At 41.6% G+C, this 19,601-nt stretch overlaps 2 protein-coding genes across 3 annotated transcripts; one reads left to right on the top strand and one right to left on the bottom strand.

Annotated features, from left to right (window-relative positions):
* The first annotated feature begins 300 nt into the window (after positions 1–300).
* Positions 301–4,081, top strand: psmg2 (proteasome (prosome, macropain) assembly chaperone 2). Its single transcript, XM_069176033.1, has 7 exons — positions 301–506; positions 1,108–1,279; positions 1,609–1,667; positions 2,590–2,708; positions 2,793–2,972; positions 3,395–3,515; positions 3,611–4,081. Exons 1-7 carry the CDS (start codon positions 450–452, stop codon positions 3,689–3,691), a joined length of 789 nt encoding a protein of 262 aa, XP_069032134.1. The 5' UTR covers positions 301–449; the 3' UTR covers positions 3,692–4,081.
* Positions 4,082–4,769: 688 nt separating this feature from the next.
* ptpn2b (protein tyrosine phosphatase non-receptor type 2b) lies at positions 4,770–17,527 on the bottom strand. 2 transcript variants are annotated; one of them, XM_069176031.1, is made up of 10 exons: positions 17,267–17,527; positions 16,628–16,718; positions 16,416–16,516; positions 14,941–15,039; positions 12,818–12,955; positions 11,959–12,168; positions 10,432–10,593; positions 8,663–8,883; positions 8,369–8,464; positions 4,770–5,778 (listed from the first exon to the last, which is right to left on the bottom strand). In XM_069176031.1, the coding sequence occupies exons 1-10, from the start codon at positions 17,321–17,323 to the stop codon at positions 5,757–5,759; spliced, it is 1,197 nt and encodes a 398-aa protein (XP_069032132.1). In that variant the 5' UTR covers positions 17,324–17,527; the 3' UTR covers positions 4,770–5,756. The 2 variants fall into 2 exon arrangements, with proteins under 2 accessions (XP_069032132.1, XP_069032133.1); XM_069176032.1 differs by having other exon boundaries at positions 8,672–8,883.
* Between the last annotated feature and the right edge of the window lie 2,074 nt (positions 17,528–19,601).

The following is a 19,601-nucleotide window of genomic DNA, read 5'->3' as shown; positions in this document are numbered from 1 at the left end:
ATTAATATTACATCTATCTGTTCCCTGCTGAGGAAAATGTGAGTTCAACATCTCCACTGCGCAGTAAATCTTCGCGTCGCTGCGGTTTGACCGTTGATATGCCTGATTAGAATGGATATTTTTCTCAAACACAATTTTAAGTACGAAGTACAAATAACACATAAAGCCCAATAAACAGATTACTAAACCTTTTTTTTTTTTTTTTTCTTTTCAAAAATGAAGCTTCGCGATTGCATTTTATTCAGGCATTTACAGGCGCTACTAAAACCGCTTTAATCATCAACAGTCGCCACGGTGACGCGAAAGGAGGTCCACAAAAACCGGGCATGAAAATAGAAGTGAAAGCAGCCCCGGAGATTTAATCTGTCGCGATTACAACTTCTTTCGACCCTATTTCTCAGTAACTTTGTTTGTTTGTTTGTTTGTGTGTCTGCTGGCTGAACGGCAACATGTTCATCTCTTCAGAAAACTCGCCGCCCTCCTTCAAAGATTACACCCTCGTCATGGTGAGTGACAACAGCTGTAGTTTGTGCTGTCGATGGAGAATCTCTGCAACACTCCCTAAACTCCCTCACGTGTTGTTACCGACTAATGATCGTTTCATTTCACAGCCCTGCAGTGGCCAGAAAAAAAATAATCCCTAAAACAAATGTGTCGTGACCTTAAACCCCGGTGCAATCTTCAAAACCGATGTCCTCCAAACTTGTGTACATAGTTGTAAGAAAAAGTTCTGATAAAACTGTTACGTCAAAATAAGGGACACAAATTAAAGTACACATGAACGGAATTTATATGCTGTTACACCTGTAATTTATTCAATTGGATCATCATTACGGATGCATAAATGTGACAGCAGCATTTTACTGGTCCATTTGGTTAAATTGGAGATCATGTTAATTGTCAATTTTCAAATTGCTTTGCTTTGTCCGGTCTTGATGATTTAATAATTTAAGACAAGGAAAAGCAGCAAATCCTCACCAGAAAGCTACTTTTGATTGCATTATTACGTATATAAAATTTTAAAAAAAGAAGTTCCGGCAGCTAATTAGTGATCAGATAAAAGCTGTCCAGCCGATGTTGATGGTCGTGACCTCTCCTCCCCTCCAGCCAGCTGTAGCTGTCGGTAACGTGGCTCAGCTGTCGGTGGACCTCCTCGTGTCCACGTTCAACATGAGCCGAGCGGGCCACATACACACCGACTGTCTCATCCCGATGGCCGGGAACAACCCGTACGCCACCCGCGAGGAGGACACCGAGCAGTTGCACACCCCTGCAGAAGGTACCGGCCCAAACCCCGTCGTGTGTTAAAAAACTAAGAGGTCTGGAAGTTTTTGGATGAACGCAAACAGTTCGTTTTCCTCCGGAGAATCGTTTGTTCATTTTACGAGTGTCGTGAAAAAAACCCACAAAAAAAAAAACACTGAAAGATATAACGTGTTGTTTTAAACACTTCATCGGGTTTGATATGTTTAACTTGGTCCCTTTTTGGAAACACTTTTTTTGGTTGTTGTTGTTGTTGTTGTTGTTGTTGTTGTGAGATCAAGTCGTCAGTAATTTGCAGCATCTGAGAAGTAAAAAGAAAATCTGTCAACCCTCCTCTGTCCACAGTTTACACAGCACCAGAGCTCAAGTTGGCCATTCTTCAGATCAGAGCACCAATTATTCAGGTAAACAAGTCTGCTGCATCTGAATGACTTCATTGTCTTTCCTTTTTCTTTTTTTTTTCTCTTTTCTTTTTTTATCCCCTGCTGGCAGTGTAACTTCAACAATATGACATTCGTGTGGAAAAATATGTCTTTTTGCTCTGTTTGTGTCACCACCCTCATAAAATGGATAAAACTTGCAAAGCTGCCCGAAAGCATAAACGAGAATGAACGGAAGCTGCGTAAAGACGCGCAGTTTTACTTACTTAATTCACAGGCAGTCTTTTTAGTAGCAGGCCTTCCTGTATAATCTCGTTTTTATTGGCAAAGATATGTTTTAAAAGTGTGGTAACTGTCTCGCTATCTTCCATAATCGTGTCAATTGGATTTCGGTAAATTTGGAAATGGAATTATTTTTTAGGGCCGTTACAATCACAACGTTGTTATTAACGATTAATTGGCATACAGATAATTGAGATGAACAATTTCATTGGTTTTTTTTTTCCAGTTTATTTTATACCACTATGGTATAAGCCAGACAATACTTTAATAATACATCTTATTAGCTGTAGTGTTTTAGCTAAATCCATGACAATTTTGTCCATAGTTGCTCATTGAAATGCTACGGATCAAATATTAGAAGTTAATTGCGTCGAGGTGGCGCTAATTCTCCACCCGTGTGCTTCAAGCAGCAGCAAGATGATGTTATTAAAATTGAACCGGTCAAACCTTAAATGGTGGGAAACTGCATGAAAATAGTGAACAAAATATGACGTCTGTTAGTTTCATTCAGCTGTTTTTATACGCGACTGGAAGCAATTCTGACAATGACGCAAATTGATTTGCGTCAGCGGAAATAATTATGTTCAGGCGACAATGAAATGATTGTTGACGGTCCTAATTATTGCGTCGATTGTTTATTCTTACCTTTTGTTTTAAACTGCAGGCAAAGTCCAAAAGGTTCCGTCAGCTGCTCGTGTCTTGGATCAAAGCCAGCGGGTTCTCCAGGACTGTTGTTCTTTCCAGCAGCCACGCCTACCAGAGGGACGACCAGCAGCTGCAGGGGTAAACATGTCCTCGGCGTCGCCGCTGCTTTTGTCCACTGCTTTTCCCCAGTCACCTCCACTAACCAATACGTGGGCGTGTCAGCATCCCTCTGAGGTACCTGGCCACCGCGTCCCTGCTGAAGACGAGTGGGGACTCTCTGAAGGAGCTGGGCTGGAGGGAGATGGAGCGAGTGCCGGCCTTCCCCGGACTGACAGACGCCAAAGCAGAACCACGACTCTGCATCCCCGGAGGAGGCATCACCAAAGGACTTTACACGGACAGGTAGAGACGGAGAGCGCCACCTGGAGATCAAAGAAGGGCACCGAGCTGTGCGTGCGGGGGGGGGGGGGGGGGGGGGGGGGGGGGGGGGAGACCCTGTGACAGTTCAACATGCAGCTTCCCCCTAATTATGAAATGTTTTGATCAGAATGATCAGTCACAGGTTAACATGTTCTGACATACTGATCATAGTATTGTAGATTAATTTCATACCTGTCGGCTCATTGGGACTGTCTACTACCAGATATCTACTTAAATTTAGCTTGAAAACTTTGCAGAATACCCGTTTTTATTCAGTATGATAAGAACAGCAGGAACTTTCCCTGGCACGGTAAATGTTTTTCATCAAATTTAGGAAACTGAAACCGCTTCTTTTCTTTTTTGTTTTGTATCATTGGCTTTGTTGCGTGTGGATGTGATTTCAGTTGTGCGGCGGATCTCCCGCTGGCCGTGCTGCTGCTCTTCTGTTCAGAAGGCGACAACATCCCGGACGCCTTCACCCTCGTCAACCATCTCAACGACTGGCTTCACCTGCTGGACAATCACGTAAGGGACCGACCTGAGTGAACCAGGTACCGGAGCTACTTACAAGTGGGATGTGAAGGAATTCTAATCACTGTTTTGTCTGATTCGCATTTTAGAGCCAAGAGCCAAACAAATGGAAGATCCCAACTTCTTGGAGTCTGCTGTTTGGAAGCGGCATCCCTCCGGCACTGTTCTGATTCACCTATATTTCATTTCTGTTATTTTTTAACCTCGTGAAGAATACAGCAAAGTCAAAGATCTCTGAAGATACACAACTGTTTACTCTGACATCTGTGCGGCCCAGCAGCGGGCACACTTTTGTATTTGTCAGTGAACTCTTCACTTCGGTAGTCCATGAAGAAGCTACTGCTTCAGAATAATACGTTCACCTGGTCTGGACATAAAACATAGATTTAAGATGAACCCACAAAAATCTTCCCTCTCTTGGAAACGTATCACTCGTTCCTCTTTCGATAGTAATCTTCATATGTGTAAACATTGCAAGAATTGACTCAAACGTGCACTTCTGGAAAACTTGTATTACAGTAATGGAATGCTTTTTCTAATAAAAAATATTGCCATAAGAATCCAGCGCGAATTCATCCGAAGCGATAAAAAGACTTTTGATTGTGTCCTCGCTGGATCCTGTTACGCCCACTTAACTGAAAGTGGCTGGCCGGGGGCCACCCTCTATTCCTGGCAGTCCCACCTCTCTGTAATTCAATTCCTTTTCTACAACGTAGAGGACAGCCCTCTTATTCAGTGGCCGAGCTGTTGTGCCAAGTTTGTGGTTTTTCTGTCTGCGTCGTTGCTTTGGCCGGTTTCCGTGTCCACCGGTTGTGGGAAAGGAATGTCCCGACCGCATTTTAAAGGGAAAACCTCCAACGCTAAAAAAAAAAAAGTAGGTTTGGATCGGAGTAGTTTGAACAACAACAAAATGCCCAAAAAGTACCAGTAAAATATGAGTATTAATTAAATCTTCATATAAAGTTATTTATTGGAAATTAAAAAAAAAAAGGCTGAGAATATTTCTTATCCTAGATGTCAAGTGGAACAGTTTCAAATTTCAAGAAACATTTTTCTATAGGAGTTAAGATTGGTGGAATTTTTTCATGAGATTCCACAAAGGCAAACTTTGACACATGCTAAAAAAAAAAAAAAAGGCTAAATGTACTTTAATTTAAATGATGAATAGACATATTCACAACGAAGTCTGTTTTTCTATTGTACATATATAATATTTTACCTTGGTCTCGGGCTTCCTGCCGTTTGTGTGAAGGTGCTGCTAATGATAAATCGAGCAACCATAGAGGAGCGAACACAGGTTTGTATGTAAACTAGATGATACCAATTTTATTTGTAGATTACACTCTAAAGAGAGAAAGTTAAGACAAATTCATTTTCAAAAGGAGAAAAAAAAAAAGTCATGAAATCAGCTTTCCACTGTATCCAGATCTGTAACATTAGCTTTTGTCTTTTGGTTTTGATTTTTTTTTTTTTTTTTTTTACAAGCAAAAATATGTCTTTTTATACACATCTTTTTAAAAAGAACACTATGTACATCATGGAAACGTTACATGCCACTGAATTTCTCATGTGGGTGGAGGCGGTGCTTTTCAGTTAACCAACCCCAACGTCACCTGAAAAACGTCAAGTAATTTCTTATAAAAAATAGAACATTTTCATTTTCGCCTCTGAAAAAATGTTTTCCAAAAATACACATATGAACAGCATTACAAATTGGCAATGCATAGCCCCTATTTTTTGTCTGTATATCATAGATGCAAATGAGCATTAAAAGAATGACAACGCTGCAAATAATAATATTAACGTAAAAACAAGAAATGTCTGACTTCGGAAGCAGCGCCGACAGTGGTTGAGGTGTGGCCTGGGATTTAAAGCGCTGGTGTGTTTGTCTTGAAGAATGTCAAAGTGTCTGCTGTAAACAGTTTAGAGAGGATGAGGAGAAGCCGAGGCGAAGGGGAGAGGAGGGGGAACGGAGGGCGAGGGGAGGGGGAGGGGGTCGATGTGTTGGTGTGCCGTGGCTACAGTGACGCCACTTCACCGGGAACTTAAAAACAAATAAAAAATAATAATAATAATAATAATAATAATTAAAACAAAGCGATTAAGAGAGGAGAGCCAGCCGTCGAGATGGAGTTGAGGAAGGAGGACACGAGACGTTGGGAGAGAGCTGGAGTTCCCTGCCGATGTTGGCTTCGCTGCCAGGAGCTGTAGTTGTGTGGCCGCAGGCGGAGGTTGTTAGCAGTCACTGGTTTTCGCCCTGTCACAAAACACAAGACGGTTACGGGGATGGAGCTTAAAAAAAAAAAACCAAAAAAAAACCACACAAACAATCTCCAACCAGCACGTCAGTGAAGCTCAGGAGTGATCGGAGGAGCTCATGCCACAAACTCAAGTTAGTGTCTTCAGCTTTCACGATAAAACTTCGCGGCGGGGAGCAGAAATCGAAAGGCTCGATCGACTGCCAGCAGGAGCCGTGGCGCGTTACCGTATCTTTGATCGCAGCGACATCAAGACTGTCGGTGCAGCAAAAGCAGCCGTCGTGTTTCAAAGAAACAAGGGATCCCGTGTTCAGAAGCTTGTAGCTGAAACGGGAACATTTCAATTTAGTTAGTGCGGAGCGTTAAAACGTCTTTTGATTTGATTATCTGTGAGATAAAAGCAGGCTTGTCCCCGGGGATGCGGAAAAGTTTGGATTGTTAGTACAGAGCTAAAGTCGGACAATGAACCTAAATTAACTTGTACATTGTATAAATATTTGAGTCCCTTATATCAGTGTTTTACTCTTTTTTTTTTCTTGATAACTGTGTATCTAGCGTCTTGAAAACTAAATCGTTTTTTTTTGTTTTTTTGTTGTTTTTTATTGCTAAAATACCACCATTGCCCCGCTTCAGCTTTTTAACGCTGATCTCCTCAACAGCAAACTAATTGTTTTCAGGGTTTGGGACAAAACCGGACGTCAGAAGACGTTCACCTTCGGCTTCAGGAAACAAGGCACTTTCACCGTTTTCCCAAACGATTACCTAACAGATAAACCAATCAAATTAAAACAGTCGCTGGTCGCAGCCCCAAATATCGAATTTGACGACGCACAACGAAAGGCAACAACAACAACAGATCATCCGGCCAGTTTAATCTAGAAACACCCTCCGAGGCGCTCAAAAATAAAAAAAACCACCCCGATGAAAAGTCAAAACACTCAAACTTTAAAACGGCCGGAACGCCACTGATGCAATTTCAGGAACGCCGCCGTGCCGAGGCTGGGAAGGAACTTCCAAAATCCTCACGGCACAGCTCTGAAAGTTAGGAGCACAGGAACACGCGACAAACCTGAATACGACTCTCTCGGTGCGACGGGCTGACAGCCTCGACCGGGGGCAAAGGGTGATCTCTTTTAACGGTGAATTAGTAAAGCGCTTCTCACTCTTCCTTGCAAAATAGTTCTACTGGTATTTACGAAGCGGGGGCTGTTAGTTGGAAGCCGTGTTTTGCGCTCGCTGTCTCGACAGGATTGAACGCACAAATCAAAAGCTGAAACCAAACGAGGCACGACTCAAATTAGCATCTTGCATTGTTCCAACTCAGCGTGACATTTCAGTTTCAAAAACCATTAACCACAAGGGCGCGTGTGCGTACGCGCGCGCGCACACGCACACGCACACACACACACACACACATACACACACAGAGAGAGAGAGAGAGAGAGAGAGAGACACACCATGCTAGAGTGCAGCCAAAATTAACAACTCCAAACCACAGGAGCCAAGCAAATCACGAAAAGAAGCACAAAACCCATCAGAAACACGACACACACACACACACACGCGCACACACGCGCACGCGCACACACGCGCACACACGCACACACCTCTATGTACAAGAGCGGCCGTTCTTTTTAAAAGCTGTTGGTAAACTTCCTCCTCTAAACGTGCTCGTCGTGGTTGTTGTTGTTGTTGTTGTTGTTGTTGTTGCTGTCTCAGAGGGGGGTAGAGATACGCTGCCCCCCCCCCCCCCCGCCGGACAGGCCAGCTCTTGTCATGTGCAGCAAATGCAGCCCAAACTGTCCAGAAGAACCACAACAGCAGAGTGAGGACCTCGTCGCGAACGGCGCAGCTGTGTTGGTGTTACCGGAAGGACACCGACATGTCGCCCGACAGAGGAAGGCTTCTCAGAAATGACTCTGCGAGCCGTGTCTGGACTTGCACTGTCATCAGAAAGAAGCACTTCATCAACTAAATGTTGGAAATACGAGATGGATGTCAGTTCGCTAGACTGGTGGATTCAAACTAAATGTCTGAGGATGATGAAAGAGAAAACTTTAAAAAAAAAAAAAAAAATATATATATATAGTGTCAACACGAAGCCTCGGCAGAGCCTCAGTTCAACTTCTGCTATGAGCAGGCTGAGTCATGTGCTGGGAAAGCTCGTCTGGATTCCCTCAGTGAGGAAGTCTAACAGAAACGTAGCTGAAACCTGACTCGTATCTTTTTCTTTTTTTTTTTTTAAACATCTCTTGTCAGCCGGCTGTAGAGTAAAAGTTGTTCTGTCCTGCGTGTCCAAAGGGGAATAGAAAGCTAGGAGGAGGGCAAGATGATGATTTTTACGCACCTCTCATTTTAAACATGATACATTGCAGCCTTGAGTCTCAACACAAACGACGGATTAAACCCGGTTCTTACAGTTTGTGTTGATTATCATCTATGTGTGTGTGTGTGTGTGTAGGTCGCACTCGGCGGTATAAACTACACCAAGTAAAGACGGTGCACGACCAAACCATCCCAGAGAGCATTACATCGACGATCTGAATATGAAAAATACGATGCGGTTTTGATCAAAAGAATCTAAATCACCTTTTCCTCTTCTTCTCCGAGTCGTTTGTCCTGGACTTGCTTTGGGGTGTCTTGGCTGTGCCTGATTTGGAGATGCTGTCTTCTCTGCGTCGTTTGCTGTGTAAATAAAAGTAAAGTAGTTATAGACGGGGTTTTTTTAAACAAGCAATGTAAGATTTCGAAAAAAAAAAAAAAACTCCTTATGAAATTCATCCTTTTTCATTTGGAGTTGCCCGAGACAGTAATGAACCAATTACCAATAATCGAATGAGTTCATTTAACAGACCATTATGATGATTGTCTCATCAGACTCACTGTACTGACTGTGTTGTGCTGCCGTCCGTCTCTTGTTCCTTGCCGGGGGAAAGTGCCGGGACTTTTCCGTCCTGTCTGTAGTCGCCTCCTTCCTCCTCCGGCTGACCTCCTCGTTGACCGCCATTGTGTCGCTCCGTCGGACACCGAGCCTGAGGCTGGGCCGAGGGGGGAGACTCCGACGACGGCTCCTGATCTTCCCTGGATAATTCCCGCCATCGGTTCTAAACGGGGAGACAAGACAGTCGGGAAGACAGCAGCAGCAGTTGAGAGGGATACACAAAATACTTTGAATAAACTACTGGCAAAGCCAAGGAATTGTTTTTTTTTTACCACGAATGAAAGCAGCATTTCATTTTGTAAAATTACTTTAAAGTAGGCGAAGAAAAATCTGCTATGAGAAAGATCATAAAGTAAAAGAGAGGCAGACAGCGTAGAGCGGTGACTGGTAAAGGAAACCGATTTTTTTTAATTTTTTTTTTTTTTACATTAGTGTTTAAACTCTTGGACTTTATCAACAGAAGTTTTAATTTGCGTCACTAAAAGAAAAACTATGAAGGCTCGAGTAGGATGCGGCTTCTTTGGTCGCTTCGTGTTCCCTTCACTTCCGCTTCGCAGCCGCAACAGCGACCGTTGACGGCGAAACGTCTCCGTCCTCATGCAGCCTACAGCGCACCGCACGTTATCATACTTACACACTCCGAACAGTGAGTGTTGCTACTCAACATTCGCCATTTGGAGCACGGCAAGAGTATCTTCACCTCCTAAACTTGCGAGTCCTCGTCGTCATCATCGTCATTTCTTGGTCTTTCTCCTCCTGCCTTCTCTAAAACTAGTTTGTTGGTGGCGTGAGCGTACGCAAGATGTGAACGTAATGTTTACGACACCGTACATAAAGTCCGGCAACGCTTGATCTTCTTTTTTTTTTTTTTTTTTTTTTTACTTTCAATGTATATCTTCGTGTAGTCGACCCTCCTGGGCAATGTTTGGGTCTCCGCCTGTAATGAACATACAGGCACTTTATCGTGAAGACGTGCCTGAAGGCCGGTTGTCTTGTTGTCAGCGGGAACGTCTACAATGCCTCGTTTCATCGCCCTCCTGTCTGTGAATGAATGCTGTGAATCAATTGGATTTAACTTGTTTTCAGCCGACGCCACCACAAGAATTTCCTGATGCAAATCGACCTCAAGCATATGATTAACTTCACATGATATAATTTTGTAAAAAAAAAAAAACACATGTTTTTAAATCCTTGAGGCTGGAAAATATTTCTTATTTGCAGAATTGTTGACAGTGTGGCTCCCTTGATGACGAACATGTTTGTCCCTTGATTTACAGCACAGAATCAGCAGGTTTATATTCTACCGTACTTTTGGCCACGTAGCTCATCTCCCCACTGATCAAAAGACCTTTTTTTTTTTTTTTTTTTTTTTTTAAAGAGACTTATGGTGCGTTTAAAAGTTGCTCCTGGTAAAGATGCCGCAACAGAGAGAGGCCTTTCCATCTTAACATCTCCATGTGTTCATCACCTCTCTACTTGATGGGTGTCAGCTGTTATTCACAGACTTAAACCCGCTGAAATACAACAATACTTTTCCGCTTCAGGAAACCACTTTCACTGCAAAAGTGATAGTAAAATGGAGTCTCTGGTTTCACACACAAACACCAGATACAGAAACAACATGAGAAGGAGAAAGCACTTCAAAGACATTGACAGATTGCGTAAGCGTGACCAAGCATCGACTTGGTTGTGGTCTGTGCGGTGCTGCTACCTGAACTGAGGAGTCTCCCATGATGAACTTGGCTCCTTCCAGGACGGCCATGTAAGAGAAGCGCAGCTGGTCGGGAGTCTGGATCAGACCCATGCGGTACTTCCTCATGTTCAGCAGGATGCTTTTGATGTCCACTGACGAGGCATCTTTCCTCTTGTCCATCTGGAAATACGGTAAAACGATGCAGCTCAGCCAAAAAAGTCAAACTGAAATTAAAATGCACTGTTTTCCTCCCGCAGCATGTACTGCATATCTGCTCTGTAAATCACCTGCGTTCTGCTCTGAGGAAAGAAAAATCAGAAAGTAAAAGGGAGAAAATTGTATTACGTATTTTAGTATAATAAGTATAAAAAGATCTGCATTTATTCAACAGTACAGCATGTAAGATCTTGCGCAAAACACTAAGGCCGAGGGGGAAAACCCAAAAGCCATGTGGTTGGTGGGAACAACATTTGGGCACAAATGTCGCGGGCAGCGATTTCCCGGCCGGCACATCGTGTCTCTGTTCTCGTTCCCCGGCTTTACAGCAGCGAAAAGAAAAGAAAAGTCGGCGTATGGTTCCCCGAGGTGCAACCGCGACACTCTGGCAGCTTGCCTGTCTTTTAAACACGGACAACAACAAACCCCTTCAGTCAGCTGAGAGAAAAAGGGGTCCTTTGACATCTCCCCAAAGACCTTTGTTTCCTCCCTTTAATATAACAAAACATCGGCAAACACGGGCGACTCCTGGCTAGAAAAAGAGTTATCCCCGCGTTCCTTTATGTCACCACTTGCCCATCAATGTTGGCCTCTGCAAATGGACTACAGAATAAATGTAGTTTTAAGCTGTATTTGGTGCAATACATCTATTGTTCATTATCCTTGTTAAATAAACAATAAAAAATAATCCTCTGTCTGTTCTTTTGTTGAAGGAAAGCCAAACTCAATCTTGGATTGCAAGATATCATTAGTGCCGCAGGATAAATTTGTACTTGACCATTTTGTTGATTTTGTGTGTTTCCTGGAATTCTTTTGGGAAACCATGAGAGCAAAGTTGTATTTCAGCTGTTGGTTGTACATAAATAATAAATAAAAGTAAATGTATGGCTTTCTTCAGTATTTTTTTGTATCTTCTATCAACTGGACATTCTGAAACAATTATCAAATCAGAACATACGTTTTATTTCAGTCTTATTCAAAACATTTTGCTCTCAAATTATTTAAATTTCACCGAAGGGCTTCAATCAGCGAACTGACTTTCTGGCACAAAAATGAAAAACTTGAATATTCACAGTACACATAATGATGAGTGATTTAGGGGAAAGAGAAAGTAGCTATTATCGTCGTCATTTATTGTTTCTTAAGATGTAATTTCCGTGCTTTGCATGTACAAATGTCAAATATTACACAGATCAAGTGTTTTTTCTTGTGGGTGGATACACTCAAGTCAAATGAATTCATTTGCATGCTTTTAGTCACGCAAGAAAAACACATTCGAAACACGAATAAATCAAGAGCTCATTTTGGAAAAAGAGAGGCAGTACTTACCAGGACAAGGCATGTGTCAACTAATGAAAACGTGCCCGAGCGTCCGATTCCGGCGCTGCAGTGCACCACAGCCGGTCCGTGATCCACCCCCAGTGCTCCCGACTCCCGCACCTTGAAAAGGAAGTTTAGGAAGGACGCCGGGGAGTCGGGGACACCGAAATCAGGCCACGTGGTGTAATGAAAATGGTAGATCTCTCTCTTCTCCCCTGTCTGCGAAAGGAGACAAAGGAGACCTCATCAGCAGCTTGAACAATAAAAAACTTCATTTGTTTGCGTTGGCTGTTAGATTTTTTTTATTTTTTTTATCAGTACTGACTGAGGTTACTGAAGGTTATTTCACATGAACTCAGAAAACATTTCTGCAACAACAGTTTCACTTTCTATTTACTCGGTACGCCAGCTCGTGAAAAACACCGAAACAGCAAATGAAGGCGGGTGTGAGCTAGATTTTAATGCTTGGTTTTTTTTTTGTGATGTCATCTGGAGGGATGATTCACAAAATAAAAGATTAGATTAAAATCGAATGATAAAATTCCAATTTGTGGTGAAAACTTTGCAGGTCAAGCATGTTTTTCACTTGTAAAATAAATTTGCAATATATAAATTGCTCCGCTGCATCATCTGCAACTCACTAACATTTTCCCCGTTACTCCGCTGTGGAAAAACTTCGGGTGTCTGCCAAGATTAAAAAAAAAAAAAAAAAAAAAAAAAATTAAATCTGGTAAAAAGCACCCAAAGGATCCGAGGACAGCGCAGGTTCCCGTGATGTGTCTTGATGCGACAGCCCTAAATCATTTCAGTTTTCCTTTGCCATCGTCTACTGGTAATTCCCAGAGTACAAAGTAACACTGTGGCTCACGTTCATATTCTCCATCTCCAACACTCTGGTGGTGTAGTAAGACTTGGCGTCTTCTGACAACAGCGTGACCAGGAAACGTGTCTCTCTAAAGGGCATCTCCCGCTCCTCCGCCGTGGGCCAGTACTGGGCACACTTTTCCTGATGCAAGAGAAGAGAGGAGACAGAAACAAAACATGGAAAACAATATCACAAAGAAATCAAACATCTCACAGAGACATCCATGCGATAAACAGCAGATGTTCGCTGACTGAGCTACAGCAGCTGCGACTAACGGGAAGGACGGCGGGATCTCTGGTGGCGGGGTGGGGGTGGGGGGTGTCTTATGTCTTATTATGTCTTATACTTACTACACAAACATGCACACACTCACACATACATTATTTGACACAAAATATGCATTATACTTTTTAAAATTGTTAACTTTACTTCCTTACTCTTTTGACATGGTTTTTTTTTTTTTTTTTTTTTTTTTCATTAAATCCAGTTTGGGCCACATTTCGTGTATAAAAGGTGCTATATAAATGAACTTTTTTAAAAAAATTTTTTTTATTGTTGTTGATTTTAAGCTGTATGGATAGTTCAATTCAAAACCAATTGCTTATCAAGTAGGTACAATCATTTTAACAATATTTTTTAGAGAATAGTAAATCCTTTGTTGGTACTGCAGTCAAATATTGAGACAAATACATTACATGACAGTATGTCTACAGACAAATCTCAACGCACAGTGTTTTGGTCATGATATGGTATAAGCTGCTGAGGATAATTGCGAAGGATAAGTTTATCATGCAATCTTGGTCTACAGAATTTCAAAGCTGGCCGACATACAAGACCCCCGTGAGGTTAATGATATCTGTTGACTAAGTGCTTTTTAACTTGTATTTCCAAGAAAACCGTCAACGAGTGAATCTCATGACCCAGCAAGATCCAATCCAGCTGCTTTACTGAGAAAGAGCGAGGTCACAGCTGCTCTGAGTGAGAGAGTTTTAGTGCGTATTTAATCTGCACATCGCAGGATCACTGGCGTTAAAGGGGCTGAGAGTTTGGGCTGCATCCCAGATCCTCTCATACATCTGCAAACACGTTGTCAAAACACCAAATTCCAGTTATCCTGCTGACAAGAGAGTGAGAGTACATCCATATTAAGCTCATAAAATTTCGAAATGCATTTTTTTTTTTTTTCCCATGTTTCAGCCTATCATGCATACAAAAACAGTTGGGAGGTTTCCAATCAAAGGGGAATGTTCGGATGTGAGAATGCCAGCTCGGTGTTTCAGAGTAAACTGAGCTTTTTCAAAAAGACAACCTATCCCAGCCCAGTGGGGGTGTTTACCAGTGGACTAAAGAAAAAAACACCCTTTAGTTGCCTCTACCTGTGATCATTAAATTTAATTGCAAATATGCACCAGAGCTCTCGTCAATAACTTGGATTTATGTTGATTTTATCAAATCATGTCAGGACTATGCATAGAGAGGTTTATCACCGCAGCACAACAACTTCAAAATGCTATTTAACAAAAAAGATGTAAATAAAAACAATTGGATCACAAATTTAACTGCATTAAATCAAACACCAAGTGATCACAACAGCAGGAGGACATTGAACAGAGGTGCAACAGGGTGTCACTCTGTAGAGTAACTGTCTGTGATTTTGTCCACCACCGTCCTGACTGTGAACCAATGACATGGTCAGCTGATCTGTCTGCCCCGCTCTTTACCAGATGCTGGCTTTGCTGCACAGTTTTGTTGCGCGCTGACTGAACAGAGGTTGAAGAAAGAAGAGACGTAGCCACGTTCATGTCGTTCAGCCAGTTCACCGTGGACAGAGCTTTCAACAAACATCTAGACAGCTTAATGCGACTGTAGTCTGAAGCTTTCACACTGGACCATTTCAAAAAGGTCAAGATGAATTCCACAGGTTGCATAAATTATTTCACAGTATCAGCAGGTTGCAAAGTTGAACAAACTGCGGGTGCAGCTGTGGATAAAGTGGCTGGTGTATGACTAATCTTTCTGTGGTTATTTTGGTATTGCTGCACATTTCCGCGTGTCGGTGTGTACGCGCCTGATGAAATGCTGATGTCAAACCAAACAGTATGATGTCTGTTTTATTGTGGACCTACCGAGCCTTTCTCTATGACCCTGTTGAGCATGATGACCGCCTTGGTGTTCTGCTCCCAGATCATGAGCCAAAAGTGGCCACAGGTGTTCCTGAGGGGCCCCTGTGGACACAAAGCACACAAACACTTTGATCAGTAACAGGGCAGGAGCTGCAGTCTGGCGAGACAGTGGGAAGTCATTCACAATGCAAATGTGTGTCATCTTTCTTTGCTATGAACAGTAGAATTTGAATGTCCCTGAATACATTAGCTGATCAACAGGCCTCTGTTAATGTGATAATTAGGCAACAGCGATCTGCAGAAAGATAAGACGACTTTACTTAAAGGTCAAGACTGCTAAAGGCTATGATGTGGTTAAGTTGAGAAAATCTGCACGATGTAAATTTCTTCAAATGTCAAATGTCTCCGGAGAGTACAAAAAGATAAATGCATGGATGATGAAATACTGTCAACAGGTCTTTGCTTGCTACTGCAAAGTGAAAACACAAGAGAATGTGGCAGTGGAAGGATTAAAATAAATTTCCTCTGGTACAACAAGTTTAAAGTCACAGTTGTTTCATTGTTGTTTAGTTTTGTGCATCTTAATCTGTGTAAAAAAAACCAGCTCCAAATTATTTATAGATCATCTAAAAAAATAATAATAATAATCTATGTGGTTATTAATGTCAGACTGTCTCCGATCAGTGTTACGGTACATTATAACATCTTGGCAAACCACAGATGAAGTCTAGCTTGACTCATCTCAAAAGAACCAGAGAACATGCTTTGAAAACATTTCAAAATAACAAACTTGCTGTGACTGAGCACTAAAAAAAAGTATTTACTACTTTTGCTCGATAACGTCCCAAAATTATCTGCTTGTTGTCTAATTACTTTGAAAGGCTACAATCCACAATTACTAGAAGAAACTGCATATTTTAGTCTTGTCATGTTTAATTGAGAAATCTCTCTGTGGATTTAAATTACTGAGACAGTATTCAGTGCATGTAGGGAAATATTTTTTTGTGAAAAGAAAAAGTTTCATCAGCCCAGTCTCATTTTGTTGTCACAATAGTTAAAAAGCTAAGAGGTTATTTGTGCTTTTATTTTCTGAAGACATGAGAATATTAAAAAAAAACAACAAAAAAAAAAAACCTGTTGCTAAATTGTCCATTACATTTATTAATTTCAAAGCCTTCTTTTTAGGTCTTGCAAATCATACACAGATTAGGATATAAAATAGTAGTGTTAATGTAAAAATACGTGTATAATGAACTATATAACCAATCCATGCATCTTTTTTTTTTTTTTTATAAACTTCAAATACATTTGAATTTTAGATTGAATTTCTACATGTTTATTACATAAAAACTATTCAGTAATTACCCAATATTTCCAAAGATGTATCATCAGAAAGAATTAGTAACATTCATAAACACCTCTGTCATCCCATAACAGACCTGCGATTGTTAACAGGAGAATAAAATCCTTGGACTTGCCTGAGTTAGTATGTAACTTCTCTGGGCTTCCTCCATTACAACCAGACTTGCATTGATGTAGTCATTTTCTGTGCTCTCCAGCTTCACCCGGCTGTGATCGACTGCAGGCAGCGTGGGAGAAGACAGAGAGAGTCATTTTGTTGTAAGATGACGGAGTGAAAGGTTTGGTGAAATTATCGCAATGGAAACAGTTCCTATAAATGTTAACCTACATGGACTGACATCTCTGTATCTGTTTCGGTTGCGATTGTCTGGATACTTCGCCACTTTGTAGGAGCACTCGTGGGACTGATTCCTGATTTCCTGGAAAAACAGAAAGATGGTTTACAAGCAGTCTAAACAAACAAATAATCCCCACATCAATAATAATTCTGTTACTTTTGTTTTTTTTGTGACAAACTGGTAAGATGTTCAGTTCAATCACAACTCGTGTACTTTGCCGGAGGCGTAAAAATAAATCATCGCATGAGGACAAGAAGGAAACCAGTCGGTCCAATAACCTCCTCCGAAGAACAAACTTGTCTCTCAGTATAAACACACGCGGAGATAATCAATTAAGTAGTTAATCAAAGAGAGCTTTCAGCCATATGCGCCAGTTTATAACATGAACTAAAGCTCGCTGATAACATTGTCGTTATCACGTAAAAGCGTCGCCGTGCAAGCGCGACAAAGAGGTACGAACTCAAAAGCGTCCTAAAAAAAAATAATTTAAAAAACATAAACACGAGGGGGAAACAGTCGTGAACAACACGAAGGATACTCGGAGGGGCTAAGCGAGGGTTAGCTCGCTGAAGTTAAATGCGCGCTTCAAGCAGCGACTATCCGCGTTAGCTTCGTGCTAACAGACTTACCGAGTATAGTTTTTGCCACCGGCCCTCTGAATCTACGTCTTCAAACTCCTGGTCCATTTTCACTGCGGCGACGCCGGTCTGTTTTCATACACGGTTGGGTTGGTTTTACGTGTCTGACTCTCTACCTCATTACTTTATTCGGGAAAGAGGAGCTTTCTTTTTCTTTTTTTTCTTTTTTTTTTTCTTTTTTTTTCAGTCCGAGGATTATTACTTCCCCTACGCTCGCGAGCCCTCGCTCAGTGTTTGTCCGCTGACGCTGCGGTGCTGTTGTCATCCGAAGAGGAGGGGGGGGAAGTGCGCATGCGCGAGACAGGTTCCCTCCGACGTTTCTGTCAAAAGTGTCTCTCGTGACGATTATTCAGTGAACGAAAGAGGAGATGTTTGAACACCGGTCTAGACCAGGGGTGTCAAACTCATTTTAGTTAAGGGGCCCACATGCTGCAAGACCAGTAAAATCATAGCATAATAACGCATACACGACGACAATATTTCTCTTTGTTTAAATCATTGGTGAAGGGTTTTTTTTTGGATGATAAACCCTATTTTAAGGTCTTTCTACAATAAACTAGAAACGTAAAGACCAAAAACTCAGACATCAGCCCATTTACGCTGTTTTTGAAGCAATTACTGGATCGATTAAAAAAAAATTTTTTTTAAACATTTGTACTCATAAACCTCCATTTTCTCATAGAAATGCAATTTATGTCTTTCTGTAATTTTCACACTTAGCAAAGTCATCCGGCGGGCCGAGCTAGACCCCCTGGCGGGCCGGATACGGCCCGCGGGCCGTATGTTTGACACCCCTGACGGACGTTTACAGCATTGGCTGCCTGTTGTGTAATTTCACCTACTCGGTCTGTACGTGCTGTTTTTGTTATCTGACACGTAGATTGATTTGTATTTTAGGGTTAGTGTTTTTAATTGATTTGAAAACATTTGCTGTTATACTCAGCCTATATATTTAGGGCCCGAGCACCGAATTGTGCGAAAGCCCTGTTGTTATCCAAGGAATTATTATTGGGGCCCGAGCACTGAATTGTGCGAAAACCCTGTTCTTCAAGGAATTATTATCGGGGCCCGAGCACCGAATTGTGCGAAAACCCTGTTGTTCTTCAAGGAATTATTCTTCCCTATTATTCTCGTTCCTTAAGATTAATCGCCCTTTTGGGCGCCTTTAACATACTCAAAAACTCATGAAACTTGGAACAATAATGTACGTATCGTAGTGGTTTCGCGAGTGGGCGTGGCCAAATGGCTCACTAGTGCCCCCTAAACTGCAGCCCTGGCACCTAGTTTCACCTACATGCACGAAATCCGGTAGACATGTAGGCCGTACCTACATCTAAAAAAAAAAAAAGTCTCTTGTCACTAAGACCTAAACTTAACATGAAGTCCGCCATTTTGAATTTTTGCTCATGTTGAACTTTAACGAACTCCAACAGAATTTTTGGGACCGACTTGAAATTTTGTCAGTTCACTCTTAACACCTTCGGGATTAAAAGTTGCTAAAACATTTTGATTTTGTCGATCGGTGTGCCCGTGGCGTGGCGGCCATTTTGAGCGTCTTGCCATGAAATTGTAATTGCTGTAAATCTTATGTACATGGACCGACCTTCTCCAAACTTTACATGTATGATAGCCGTCTGGCCCTGAAGACATCTGTATGGTAAAATTCGCTCATAGTCATAGCTCCCCCTGCTGGAAACTGGAAATTAAACTTTTCATACTTTCACATGCTAGGTAGATTGATCACATGATAGCCTAAACATGTGGTTGATGATATATTTTAAGGACTTCCTGCAACTTTTCGAAAGGCGTCACCATGGCGATGTGGCAAAGTTTTAATGTTTTGCCAAAACACAGGAAGTTTATGCTTAAGGTCAAAGGATGCTTGAAACCTCATGAAATGTGTGACATACATCCGGCGTGGTGAGACAATACATCTGATGTGTTTTGCGTGTGGGCGTGGCCAAATGGCTTGCTACTGCCTCCTAAGCTGCAGCCCCTGCACCTAGTTTCACCGACACACACCAAATTCGTTGGACATGTGTATCACACCGAAATGTACAAAAACGTCTCTTGGCATCATGACCTCAACTAGCATATTTTGGTATAGTATGACTTTTTTAGATATTGTGGACGACATGCTATGGTATGACTTTTATGTCATATTTTGGACAGAATGCTATAGTATGACTTTTTTGTCATTAAATTAAATGAAATATTTTAATTAAAATAAATTTTATGAACTATTTCAATTAAATTGAATTCAATTCAATAATTAAATTGAAATTAATTCAATGAAATAATTTAAAAAATTTCAGGGCTGAAGATA

Source organism: Embiotoca jacksoni, unplaced genomic scaffold (genome assembly GCF_022577435.1).
Source record: "Embiotoca jacksoni isolate LCO1_2020_lvr unplaced genomic scaffold, fEmbJac1.0.p SCAF_7, whole genome shotgun sequence".
NCBI classification, from domain to species: domain Eukaryota; kingdom Metazoa; phylum Chordata; class Actinopteri; family Embiotocidae; genus Embiotoca; species Embiotoca jacksoni.
This window is presented reverse-complemented; position numbering and strand designations above follow the sequence as displayed.